We start from the raw sequence: 14449 nt of genomic DNA on the forward strand, positions 1-14449 counted from the left end.
AAATATCTCCAACATACTACTGAAACTGCCGTGTTTACAGCTTCTGGAAGTTGGCCCAAAATGTCACTTTTGCTGACTCAGCATTTTGCAACCCTTTACTTGAGGCCTCCTAGAACTCCCAATTTTTAGTCTTTTGAATTAAAATTTTACACAGCATAGTTTTAGATCATAAAGAAACTAGGTGCCAAATGTCATCGAGATCTGAGATGGTAAGGTGGGGATGATCATTAACATTGGTCCACTTGATACGGAATGACCCTTCTTCATTTTCTTGTCTAGAACAATAATAAAGCAGTTTTTTTAAAAAAATAAGCCTAATAATTTGAACATTCTATAGACATTTATAGTTATTGACTTACCCCCTTGCAGTTTCAGCTGTCCAACATTGCCAGCAGTCCACCTCATAGCAATAGGACTCCTTGCAGCTAGTTTTGGGAGGCTGATACTCAATTGCTTATGCTATCCAGGCTCTGCACTATTTGCTGCAAGGAGGTAAATTGTTTGGAGGCAGAGACCAAAGGATGGGGGTGGCTGGATGGGGCTACATTTAGCGTATAAGATGCACCCAAATTTTCACCATTTTTGGAGGGTAAAAAGGTGTGTCTTATACTCTGAAAGATATGGTATATAAAAATAAATCTTTCTGTCTGTGTGCAGTATTGTATAAAGATACTAGCAGCAGCCTATTATGATAATGAATATGTGGTCTTTTCTACTTTAGAAATAGATGGTCCTATTTAAATGGAAATAACTCTATTTGATAGCTAGTAATTAATGGATAGCAAAACCCCAATTCATGGATTAATGGATAGCAACCATGTTACTAATCTAACAAATATACTAATTAATTTATTCAATGTGTCAAGAAAAGTCGTAAAATGGGACATTTGTACCCGGACTAGCATTAAGTGTTGTACCTTATGATTCTTGATGAACTTATCTTCTTTTATGTACATGGAGAGCATATGCACCAAGACAAATTCCTTGTGTGTCCAATCACACTTGGCCAATAAAATTCTGTTCTATTCTGTTCTAGTCTATTCTATTCAAAACTCATTTAACAAATTTCTCGCTTAGCAACATACTGTATTTTTCGGAGTATAAGGCAGTTTCCCCCCCCCAAAAGAGGCTGAAAATTTGGGTGGGTCTTATTTATTTATTGGATTTGTATGCCGCCCCTCTCCGAGGACTCCGGGCGGCTCACAACATAACAAACAATGTACAATGTACAAATCTAAAAATCCAATTAATTTCACTAGAAAAAAATGTTAAAACCCTACTAAAAAAATTTAAAATCATTCACTCTGAATGTAGCTTTTTTGAAGCTTTTTAAAATCCCTAACGAGGTGCTAACGATATTCTCAGCTTACAGTCTTTTTCATTGCTATTCCCTACGAATAATGTTTTTTCTAAATCTTTGCAGGCTTTTTTTCATTGCTACTCGCTCCAAATAAGGTTTTTAAAAGCCCTAACCAGGGGATAAAATAATATGCTGAAGATGACCAGACTAAGGATGCTAGTCAGAGGAATACCTGGTAGGCAGCGTCCCCACCACCCGTTTTCCTTCCCAAAAATTAAGGCGCGTCTTATGCTCCGAAAAATATGGTAACCTCTGGGCCCAGTTGTGGCCATAAGTCGAGCACTACCTCTGAAAGAAGAAATTGAAAGGAAAAAAAGATCTGCAAAATATTAAGGAGAGAAATTTGCTTTTGGTTCCTGCCATTTGATCATGGTGTAGTTAGAGTGCAGTGTTGCAAGGTACTTCTGCTGATCACCAACTACTGCCAGCTGTTTGGCAGATCGAATCTCAGTAGGCTCAAGGTTGACTCAGCCTTCCATCCTTCCAAAGTCGGTAAAATGAGGACCCAGATTGTTAGGGACAATATGCGTACTCTCTGTAAATCACTTAGAGAGTGCTGTAAAGCGCTGTGAAGCGGTATATAAGTCTAAATGCTATTGCTAAATGCTATTTTGTATTCCATCTAGTCAGACTGGGCAGAAATTGATACGCGTCTCTTCATTTTTCTTCTAGGCATTGGGCAGTGGAGAAAGAGAGAGCCGCTTTCTGCTAAGACGGACAAAATTCTTTCTCCAGGTCTGTGAAGATCTAGCTCCTCATGGAGGCCAGCCCAGAAGATGAAAATGGGAGCTTGATGGGTAAGAGAATTTGGGCAACTCGACCAAGACACGTCACTTCTTGAGACATAATCAGAGGGAATTTCTTGCTCATCCAGGCCGACTCTGGACTGGGAACTAGATCTTAGTTCAGTGCAACCAGTCCTTCACTTGCAACAGTTCATTTAGTGACTATTTGAAGTTACAACGGCACTGAAAAAAGTGATATACGATCCTTTATTCACACTTAACCACCATTTACAGCACTCCAGTGGTCACAAGATCAAGATTCAGACACTTAGCAGCTGGCTCATGTTTTGTTAAGATATTCTTGAACTGGGAGAGCCATGTTAGCAAGGTTTGCCAATGAATAGGCATAGCAACTAAGTCAGCCAATGAGAACTAACCACTTCTGAATCTGTGCAGAGAATCAAAATTGAAACTTAAGGCTGGGTATGGCTCCAGTCCCCTCTGTTCTCTGTACTAAAATGAAGCTAACTTCTTCTTGTGTTTACTTGAAGAATTAATCTACTAATGGTATTGTAAATTCATCTGTTATCATATTTATAAAGAAGTTTATGAATCCAGCTGAATCAGTCATCTGTGTGTACTTCTGGCTTTGATTTTTGCAACCCAACTTTAATATGTCTATGATGATTGGGGTATCCCAGGGTCATGTGATAACCTTTTGCAACCTTCTGACAAGCAATTCAATTCAATTTATTAGATTTGTATGCCGCCCCTCTCCGAAGACTCGGGGCGGCTCACAACAGTAATAAAACAATATTAGCGCGAAACAAATCTAATATTAAAAGAAGCATATAAAAAGCAAACAGCACATACATACCAAACATAAATATAAAAATATAAAAAGCCTGGGGGAAAAGGTGTCTCAACTCCCCGATGCCTGGCGGTATAGATGGGTCTTGAGTAATTTACGGAAGACAAGAAGGGTGGGGGCAGTTCTAATCTCCAGAGGGAGTTGATTCCAGAGGGCTGGGGCCGCCACAGAGAAGGCTCTTCCCCTGGGGCCCGCCAAACGATATTCTTTAGTCAACGGGACCCAGAGAAGGCCAACTCTGTGGAACCTTATCGGTCGCTGGGATTCGTGCAGTAGCAGGCGGTTCCGAAGGTACTCTGGTCCACTGCCATGTAGGGCTTTAAAGGTCATAACCAACACTTTGAATTGTGACCGGAAACTGATCGGCAGCCAAGCAATGTCAATGGGGGAAGCCCGATTCGCTTAACGACTATGTCACTAACTTAACACCTGCAGTGTTAACTTAACAACTGTGGCAAGAAAAGTTGTAGAATGCAGCAAATCTCACTTTAAACATGTCTCATTTAGCAACAGAAACTTTGGGCTCAATTATGGTTGTAAGTCGATGACTACCTGTACTGGTAATGGATAAGTACCCTCGGCTGCATTTCAAGAAAGCATGCTAATTCGGAGGCCAAGCAGGGTATCTGGTTTTGTCCCTTTAAAGAGCACTGTCAGAAAATGTCTGAAGATTCTTCTTCCTCTTGTGCCATATCAGTCATTGGACATTTGTCGATGATGTTGGCGATCCTATTTTTAATCAACAGGCGCATGAAAAAGTGCTGCTGAGTTTTGTGCAAGCCAGCCCCTTAGATTTTGAAGCCATGATGTTGTTCCTCTGCCTGGACTTTGTTTGCCTTCAATCTTTCCTTGGAGAATTAAGTGTATTTTTCTGGGTGTCCCATCACATGCCCAAAATATTCTTTCACTTTTTAATGGTTCTTTTGATTATTGGCTTCCAACAATAGCTGCTTTCCTTTGCCCAATGGCAGGGCTGATTCTGCAATTCAGAGACATTTTTTTGCCTTGATTCCTGGTGCAAGTTCAGGACAGAAACATAGAAACATAGAAGATTGAGGACAGAAAATGACCTCATGGTCCATCTAGTCTGCCCTTATACTATTTCCTATATTTTATCTTAGGATAGATCTATGAGCAAGACATGAAAAGAAATATTAGCAACAAGATGATTGAAGGTGTGTTTGTGTGCGTGGGTGTATTAAAAAAAAAAGTACACTAGTTGTGACTGCACAGCTGAAGCCCTATCCCTCTTCGTTATACACAGGTTTTTAAAAAAGGTAGACAGGACTATGATCATGGCTGACTATTTTATTTTTTAATTTCCCTATGCATGGTGATTAGGAAAATAAGTCCTATTTAAAAGCGATGCAGGTTGTGGGACGCTCCATTCATGCGACAAATATACAGTTAGCTCTCAATGTATGACCCCAAAATTTCTGTTGTTAAATAAGACAGTTGTTAAGTGAGTTTTGCCCCACTTTATGACTTTTTGCCACAGTTATATGAATCACTACAGTTGTTAAGTGAATCTGACTTCCCATTGACTTTGCTTATCAGAAGGTCACAAAAGATGATCGTGTGACTTCAGGACACTTCAACCGTCATTCAACTAACCACATTTGGAATACTATGTTCAGTTCTGGAGACCTCACCTAGAAAAAGATATTGACAAAATTGAACGGGTCCAAAGACGGGCTACAAGAATGGTGGAAGGTCTTAAGCATAAAATGTATCAGGAAAGACTTAATGAGCTCAATCTGTATAGTCTGGAGGACAGAAGGAAAAGGGGGGACATGATCGAAACATTTAAATATGTTAAAGGGTTAAATAAGGTCCAGGAGGGAAGTGTTTTTAATAGGAAAGTGAACACAAGAACAAGGGGACACCATTTGAAGTTAGTTGGGGAAAAGATAAAAAGCAACATGAGAAAATATTTCACTGAAAGAGTAGTAGGTATTTGGAACAAACCTCCAGCAGATGTTGTTGGTAAATCCACAGTAACTGAACTTAAACGTGCCTGGGATAAACATAGATCCATCCTAAGATGATGATGATGATGATGATGATTTATTAGATTTGTATGCCGCCCCCTCTCCGTAGAAAATAGTATAAGGGCAGACTAGATGGATCATGAGGTCTTTTTCTGCCGTCAACCTTCTATGTTTCTATGTCATAAATATGAGCCAGTTGCCAAGCATTTGAATTTTGATCCTCTGACCATGGGGAATGCTGCAACAATCATGGTCATAGGTCACTGTTTTCAGTTCCGTAACTTTGAATGGCCACTAAATGAATGGTTGCAAATCAAGGACTGCCTGCGCCCCACTGAGTCACCAACCCTTTCAAGAGTGTCATATGTTTGGATTGAGCATGCTGGCTTGGGAATTCAGGGAATTGAAGTCCTCCTGTCTAAATTGCTAAGATTGAGAATTGCTGCTCTAATGCTTGCTGGGCCAGCTGCTTCGTGTAACACCTTGGATCCTTCACAGACTCAGTGGGCAATAGCCACTGAATAGACAAACCTATTTGGACTGGGAGTCATTGCTCACAGTCACTCACGCCCTCATCACCTTGAGGCTCGACTACTGTAATGCTCTCTACATGGGGCTACCTTTGAAAAGTGTTCGGAAACTTCAGATCGTGCAGAATGCAGCTGCGAGAGCAATCATGGGCTTCCCAAGGTATGCCCATGTTACACCAACACTCCGCAGTCTGCATTGGTTACCGATCAGTTTCCAGTCACAATTCAAAGTGTTGGTTATGATCTATAAAGCCCTTCATGGCATTGGACCAGAATATCTCCGGGACCTCCTTCTGCTGCACGGATCCCACAGAGTTGGCCTTCTCCGGGTCCCGTCGACCAAACAATGTTGGTTGGCGGGACCCATGGGAAGAGCCTTCTCTGTGGCAGCCCCGACCGTCTGGAACCAGCTCCCCCCAGAGATTAGAATTGCCCACGCCCTCCTTGCCTTTCGTAAACTCCTTAAAACCCACCTTTGTCGTCAGGCATGGGGGAATTGAGATATTCCTTCCCCCCCTCAGGCCTATACAATTTATGCATGGTATGTTTGTATGTATGTTTGGTTTTAATAAGGGTTTTTAGTCATTTTTAATATTAGATTTGTTTTATGTTGTTTTATTATTGTTAGCCGGCCCGAGTCTATGGAGAGGGGCATACAAATGTAATAAATAAATAAATAAATAAATAAATAAATAAATAAATAAATAAATAAATAAATAAATAAATAAATAAATAAATAAATACCAATGGCATATGGCACCTTTCATAATGCTGTAATCCATTGGCTGCTTTTTGTTTTTTTTTTATTTCTGCAGGTAACGGGGAAGAGACAGAGCCTGACGTGGCAACCTGTTGGATGGTGAGGCCTGACTATATGGAATTCAACGGGGATTTACTGGAGGAAAACATGTATGAGTTTCCTGGGATATCTATAGTCGAAGAGGGAAACCCTTCAGAAGCTGCAGTAGAAGCAGCTTCCTTTTGTGGCAAAGGTCCAGGCTGTACCACCAGCACCATCCCAGATTCCTTTAACGACCAGAAATCCACGGTTAGAGAGAAACCCTACAAGTGCTCATTCTGTGGGGAAAGTTTCAAGCAGCGTTCCTACCTGGTCAAACACGAGAGGACCCACACAGGAGAAAAACCCTACAAATGCTCGGTGTGTGGGAAAAGCTTCAGCCAGAGTTCCCACATCATCACGCACGAGAGGACTCACACGGGAGAGAAACCCTACCAGTGCTCGGACTGCGGGAAGAGCTTCAACCGCAAAGCCAACCTCCTGGCGCACGAGAGGACCCACACGGGGGAGAAACCCTACGCCTGTTCGGATTGCGGCAAGTGCTTCAGCCAGAGCTCGTGGCTGATGGCTCATAAAATCATCCACACCGGGGAGAAACCGTTTAAGTGCTTGGTCTGTGGGAAGCGTTTCAATAACCGTTCGAGTCTCATTAAACACAAGAGGTCCCACTCAGAAGAGAAACCCTACATTTGCTCAGACTGTGGTAAGTCCTTCAAGGAGAGCTCTAAGCTTATTAAACACCAAAGGATTCACACGGGCGAGAAACCGTACCGGTGCCCATTGTGCGGCAAAGGTTTCTGCTTCAAGTCCAGCCTGAGCCAACACGAGCGAACGCACACAGGAGAGAAGCCCTATGCGTGCTGTGTTTGCGGGAAAACCTTCCGGCAGAAGTCGCATCTCATCAGGCACGAGAAGATGCACATGGGAGACAAATCTACCTCAGCCGAGACTACCGAAAAGCCATCGGCTGGGGCTCCAGGTAACACTGGATACGTGTTCTCCCTGCAGGGAGAGATACAGCTGAAGTTCTGTCAGCCGCTGTAGTCTCAGAAGAGAGGAGGAAATAAAAGCAAATGAGGAAGGACAGTGTTCCGGGACTTGAAACAAATTCATTTAACTTTGCTTTGTAATATTTTTTTCTTGGCAATTTCCCTTTTTCTAATAAAAGAAAAACAAAGTAGATCTCCCAACTTAGTCTGTCCATCATTGTTTCATGCTTCTCAATCTGCCCAGAGTTATGCTCTGAGGTAAGATGGCCGGCCTATAAATTATACAGTAATACCTCGTCTTACGAACCTAATTGGTTCCAGGGGGAGGTTCGTAAGATGAAAAGTTTGTAAGACGAAACATTGTTTCCCATAGGAAACAATGTAAAATCAATTAATCCGTGCAACGAAAAAAAAACAAACACAAAAAAACGCCGCCACCCGGCTGTCACCTTTTGAAACAGTCGGGGGGCTTCCCAGTGTCCTCCTGAACCTGAACGCCAAACCTGAACTTCTGGGTTCGGTGTTCAGGAGGCCGCCGAGAAGCCCCCCGGCTGTTTCAAAAGGTGACAGCCGTGCGGCGGGGCTTCTCGGCAGCCTCCCGAACGCCGAACCCGGAAGTTCGGGTTTGGCGTTCGGGTTCAGGATGACTCTGGGAAGCCCCCCGGCTGTTTTAAAAAGCGACAGCTGGGCGGCGGTGCTTCCCAGCGGCCTCCCGAACCCGAACTTTTGCCGAACTTCCGGGTTCGGCGTTCGGGAGGCCGCCGAGAAGCCCCGCCGCCCGGCTGTCACCTTTTAAAACAGCCGGGGGGCTTCTTGGCGGGCTCCCGAACGCCGAACCCAGAAGTTCGGGTTTGGCATTCGGGTTCAGGAGGACGCTGGGAAGCCCCCTGGCTGTTTCAAAAAGCGACAGCTGGGCGGCGAGGCTTCTCGGCAGCGGCGGGTTCGTAAGAAGGAAAAAGTTCGTAAGAAGAGGCAAAAAATTTCTGAACCCCGGGTTCGTATTGGGTTGTTCGTAAGATGAGGGGTTCGTATCATGAGGTACCACTGTATATATAAATAAATAAAATATAGAGTCTACCTCCTTAGCAGTTCTAATTAACTGGGGACTCCTTCCTCCTTCAAAGATGGGTCCATTGGAGAATTTGGGGTTGGGGGGGGAAGAGGCTGACCCAATAAAGGGAAAAAGAAAGGGGAACTGATGTCTTGGATAACAACCACACTGGTGTTATCTTTTGGAGCACTGGAGGCAGTTCTTATATCAACCCTTATCATATTGAAGGTGATTCACATTAGTCATTAAAAAAACAATAATTGTATTATAAAGCCTATACAGTAGTACCTCTAGATACGAGCTGCTCCACATGCGAGTATTCCAAGTTACGAGCCAAGATGCGAGCAAAATTTCTGCTCGACACCCGAGCTCAAATTCGGGATACGAGCCGAGCGTCCACTAGGTGGCGCAAGAATTCCATGTTTCCAGTTATCTCAGCACGAAAAGCAAAGTCTAAAGGCATTCGTTCGAGATGCGAATTGATCGACATACGAGCTCGGGTCTGGCACGAATTATACTCGTATATCGAGGTACCACTGTACTATAATTATAATATACTATAATATACCATGCTATAATTGTACTATAAAGGAAAGGATACAGTGGCTCAGGGGCTAAGACGCTGAGCTTGTTGATCAGAAATGTCGGCAGTTTGAATCCCTAGCGCTGTGTAATGGAATGAGCTCCTGTTACTTATCCCAGCTTCTGCCAACCTAGCAATTCAAAAGCATGTAAAAAATGCAAGTAAAAAATTAGGGACCACCTTTGGTGGGAAGGTAGCGGTGTTCTATGCACTTTTGGCGTTTAGTCATGCCGCCCCCATGACCATAGAGATGTTATTGGACAAAACTCTTTGGCTTTGAAAGGGAGATGAGCACTGCCCCCTAGAGTTGGGGATGACTAGCACACAATGCACCTGGGGAAAAGGAATCCTCAATCTGAGTATTTATTGGCAGTGCTGTGTTAGCAAAAACTTCAGAAGGATTTAGGGGTTGTGATTTCTGACAGTCTCAAAATGGGTGAACAGTGCGGTCAGCCGGTAGGGAAAGCAAGTAGAATGCTTGGCTGCGTAGCTAGAGGCATAACAAGCGGGAAGAGGGAGGTTGTGATCCCGCTGTATAGAGCGCTGGTGAGACCACATTTGGAATACTGTGTTTAGTTCTGGAGACCTCACCTACAAAAAGATATTGATAAAATTGAACAGGTCCAAAGACGGGCTGCAAAAATGGTGGAAGGTCTTAAGCATAAAGCTTATCAGGAAAGACTTAACTCAATCTGTATAGTCTGGAGGACAAAAGGGAAAGGGGGGACATGATAGAAACATATGTTAAAGGATTAAATGAAGTTCGGGAGGGAAGTGTTTTTAATAGGAAAGTGAACAGAAGAACAAGGGGGCACAATCTAAGGTTAGTTGGATCAGAAGCAATGTGAGAAAATATCATTTTACTGAAAGAGTAATAGATGCTTGGAACAAACTTCCAGCAGACGTGGTTGGTAAATCCACAGTAACTGAATTTAAACATGCCTGGGATAAATATATATCCATCCTAAGATAAAATACAGGAACTAGTATAAGGGCGGAATAGATGGACCATGAGGTCTTTTTCTGCCGTCAGTCTTCTATGTTTCTATGTATGCAAGTGGAGCCTTTACCTTTTACTATAGAGCCCTTGCTACAATTCAAGAAAGGCCACAGAGGGGATCAAAAATATTTTCCAATATAATCATATATAATTATTGCGCTATCAACATACACAATTTACACAGTTTAGTATATTAGTAAGAAAGAATAATTTTGGTTTTAATAAAAATATACCAGGGTGAAATGGAATTGAAACTTTCAATATTTCTTTAATGCCACGATAAATTATTTTCCTATTATTGTTTAGCTTTGCAACACATAATGAGGGAGTCAACTTATTTAATGCATTTGCAGCATTTTATAGAAAAAGAGATACCGGTACTTATCTTGGCAACCAAGAATGGAGTAAGATGCTAGTAATAACCAGTGGAATAGCTTGGCAGCGGAGGTTGTGAGAGCTCCAACACTTTCAATTTTCAAGGGGAGATTGGACTGCCATCTGTCTCAAATGGTATAGGAACCCCTGCTTGAATGGGGGGTTGGACTAGATGACCTGAAAGGGGCTTCCAACTCAAATAAATACACCAAATTACTCCAAGTAGATTTTTTAAGTTTGAAATACAGGTAGTCCTCAACTTACAACCACAAATTTCTTTTGCTAAGTGAAACATTTGTTAACGTTTCACTTTACAACTTGTTACAGTTAATAATAATAATAATAATAATAATAATAATAATAATTTATTAGATTTGTATGCCGCCCCTTTGTATGCTGCAGTTGGTAAATTGATAACACTAATTTAAGTGAAACTGGTTTCCACATTGACTGCTTGTCAGAAGGTTGCAAAAAGAGATCACATGACCCCTGGGTACTGGACCCGTGATAAGTGTGAGTCAGCTGCCAGGCATCTGAATTTTGACCGTGAGACTGGGTAACTGTGAAAAATGATCATACTGTAAGTCACTTGTTTCAGTGATGATGTAACTTTGAACGGCCGCTAAATAAACTTTTGTACTACTTGTGCATTCAAGTTTCCATTATCCATTGGAATTCCCACTGCTCCACCTCTATAACAATATTCAAATTCTGCATTTGTTTAATCATAGTTTTTTTTAACCACCCCAGAACTGTATTTCACTAATAAACTCAAATCGAGAAATGCTAAATTGTGAAAAAGGAAACATTGGAGGCATTAGTAGCCTTTCTCCAACAGATGATACTAGTTGTCTCTTAAAGGACCATTTAAAAGAGGTACAACTTCTTATAATTTGACAACCCAAGTGACCTTTCAAAGGTACAAAGGCACTGGAAAAGGTGATTTATGACCATTTTTCATAGGTGTGATGACATGATCAAAATGTCAGGTTTTTCCAGACAGGAAGGAAAATATGAAAGCTGCTAGTGCCATCAAAATACAATCTTTCAAACTTGACCGTTGCAATTTATCCATCAGGTTAAAGAATCTAGTTTAGGGGGGTTAAACTCAGTGCCTCCACCAGTGAAGCCCAGGTGGGCCACAGGTAGCTTCCCTGGGTTCCATTTTTGCTGGCAGAGGGCTGCGGGAGGCTATCATAAGTTCCATATAAGTTCCAATATGGGGAAAGTAACTTTGGACCTCCATCTTCCTCTGCTTCAGAGTAGCCCAGAGGCATCTGTGAGAAATGCTTGGGTGAAAGTGTTTAGTATGATCTGGGAGGGCTATTCTCAATGTTATTGCTAGACCTTAAAGCAGTGTTTCCCAACCTTGGCAACTTGAAGATGTCTGGACTTCAACTCCCAGAATTCCCCAGCCAGTGAATGCTGGTTGGGGAGTTCTGGGAATTGAAGTCCAAATATCTTCCAAGTTGCCAAGGTTGGGAAACACTGCCTTAAAAAAGCAGTTGCTGACATTCAATAAACTGAGGAAAAAATTTCTAGCAAATGCTGTGCTTATAAAAAAAAACCCCATGCGATTTAATCACAGAACTCTTTATTTTTCAAATAAAAGTAGTTCTCCACTTTTTATTAAATCCCCCCTCCACTTACTAATATTATTATGATTATCATTATTTGGTTGCTTTGCAGAGCTTCTACACTGCAAACAAATTCCTGAGGTGTTTAACCACACTTGGCCAAAATATTCAATCCAATTCTTGAAACAGGTAACATTTTAAGTTATTGCTGCCACCTAGTGACCAGGTATAGAATTACAGTGCTCCAATATCTCGGGTGTTGCCACAAAGAGAGTCAGGCTATTTTCCAAAGCACCTGAGGGCAGGACAAGAAGAAATGGATGGAAAATAATCAAGGAAAGAAGCAACCTAGAACTAAGGATAAAATACTTGACAGCGAGACCAATTAACCAGTGATATGGTTGCCTCCAGAAGTTGTGGGTGACCCATCACTGGAAATTCTTGAGAGATTGGATAACCATTTGTCTGAAATGGTATAGGACAGAGGTCTTCAAAACGGGCAACTTTAAAACTTGTGGACTTCAACTTGCAGAATTCCTGGAGAATTCTGCGAGTTGAAGTCCACAAGCCTTAAAGTTGCCAAGTTTGAAGACTCCTGATCAGGGGGTCAAACTAGAAGACCCCCAAGGTACTTTCCAATTCTGTTGTTGTTCCATATTGTCTGAATATCTGTAGCTCCATTTGGAGAAAAAGTGGAAATTTATCTTGATACAATTTAAGGAAAAGATGGGGTCAACTGAAATCTCGCCACACCCAATTTTCCCAGGTGTTGTGGATTGCCAAGCAGGGAAGCAGAAGGGGTTGGGGCTTATTTTAATATTGGGGTCTCTTTCTGCTTTCAAATGCATATATAAAGGTCTGTAGTCCAGTTTTTAGACAATACCAGTCTCTGATTGTGAGGACATCATGCCTTCTAAATTCAGTAATTAAAACAAAAAAGAGAGATGGCTTTGGAATCCAGTTGTTACAGGCAGCCTTCTCCATATGTTTCTAAGGGGTTTCTTATAGATAGTAAAACAGTTAATTAGAAGTCTTTCTTTCCTAATCAACAACAGCTGGGCCACTATCTTTTCCCACCAATAATAATAGTCTAGAAGCATTTCCCCCTTGCTCAGCTTTCTCCAATTCAGCAACTTTAAGATGTTGAACTTCAACTTCCAAAAACACACTGGCCAATGCTCCCTCTATTTTTCCCCCAGAGTGGGCGGAAAGGTATAGTGTCTGAGCGGCAGTCCCCTTGGGATTGGGTGGCATAGAAGTATAAACAAACAAACAAACAAACAAATAAGAAAAAAAATCCCTTTTTTATTAAAAGAAATTAATAATTAAAAGAACCCAAAATCCATTACTATTAAAACTAAAATCACCAGCAAAACCAAAAACATAACTATTAATAAAAACAGGTGAGGGGTGGGGTTTTTTTCTCTGTTATTATTTAAGTGTTTTTACCATATGCTTTAAATCAAATCACTTCTCTGTTTCTCTTTCCTGTCATTATCTGCCTCAATCATTTTCTCATCTTTTTTTCTCCCCTTTTTTCTATCATTTCTCTCTTCCTTCCACTCTTCTCTTTCTCTTGCTTTCTTTCTCTCTCACACTTTCTCTCTCGTTCTCTCTTGCTCTCTCTTTCTCTCCCCCCTCTCTCTTTCTTTCTATCTTGCTCTGTCTGCTGCTCTTACTCTCTCTCGTTCTCTCTCTTCCTTTCTTCTCTGCAGAGGCCGGCAAAGGTTTTTCTTATTTTGAATGTTCCGGGCTGGCTGGCAGGGGGATGGGGAGCGCGCGCGCCTGTGCGCCTGACATTGAAAATCACCGGCCTCCGCTGTGAGAGTGTCTGCCCCGCCTCTCCTGCAGCACCCTGACAGCCCGGGACAAAAGCGCTCTCGGCGAAGGGACTGCAAGAGGGGCGGGGCAGGCGCTCCCAAAGTGCTTGGAGCGGCTAGCGGCTGGATGAGAAGCCACTGCTTCAGGAGGAGCTGCACCCCAAGGCGTGAAGCAGAAGAGAAAAAGGGGTGGATTGGGTGGGTGGCAGTGGCGAGAAGCCAGGGGCGTGAGGGGGCCGGAGGCGCTGGGGGCGGCCGTGGCTCCTTGCGCGGCCTTGGGAAAGGGTGCATAGGGGGGGTTTGGGGCGCGCGGCCGTGCACCTTAGAGGATACATTGACACTGGCTGGGGAATTCTGGGAATTGAAGCCCATATAGCTGAAAATTGCCAAATTGAAAAACACTGGCTCAGAATATTGAGTGAACTAACCAAGTGTGGCTACATTGATATACAGGAAATCCTGAATATACAAGTTTGTTTTGTTTACAACAGCACTGAATAATGTGACTTATATTCATTTTTTCACACAACTGTTGCAGCATCACTAATCAAAATTAAGATGCTTAGCAACTGACTCATATTTATGATGGTTTGAATGTCCTGGGATTATATTTCCCAACTTCTAAACAAGCAAAGTTAATGGGGAAGCCAGATTCACTTAACCTTGTTACTAACTTAAGAATACAAAACTCACTTTAACAGCTGTCTTGTTTAGCAACAGAAATTTGGGGCTTAATTATGTTGAAGAACAATTACAGACTACCTGTACATTAAAAAAA

General features: G+C 42.2%; 1 protein-coding gene across 1 annotated transcript in view; it reads left to right on the forward strand.

The window, feature by feature from the left end:
* Positions 1–7463, forward strand: part of LOC139163154 (zinc finger protein 135-like) — a 45895-nt gene extending 38432 nt beyond the window's left edge. The window contains exon 4 of the mRNA XM_070744126.1: positions 6531–7463. Within this exon, the coding sequence (XP_070600227.1) occupies positions 6531–7320 (790 nt within the window). The 3' untranslated portion in view covers positions 7321–7463. The remainder of the gene's footprint in view (positions 1–6530) is intronic.
* Positions 7464–14449: the final 6986 nt, after the last annotated feature.

The sequence above is a fragment of the Erythrolamprus reginae genome, chromosome 2 (genome assembly GCF_031021105.1).
Source record: "Erythrolamprus reginae isolate rEryReg1 chromosome 2, rEryReg1.hap1, whole genome shotgun sequence".
Taxonomy (NCBI): domain Eukaryota; kingdom Metazoa; phylum Chordata; class Lepidosauria; order Squamata; family Dipsadidae; genus Erythrolamprus; species Erythrolamprus reginae.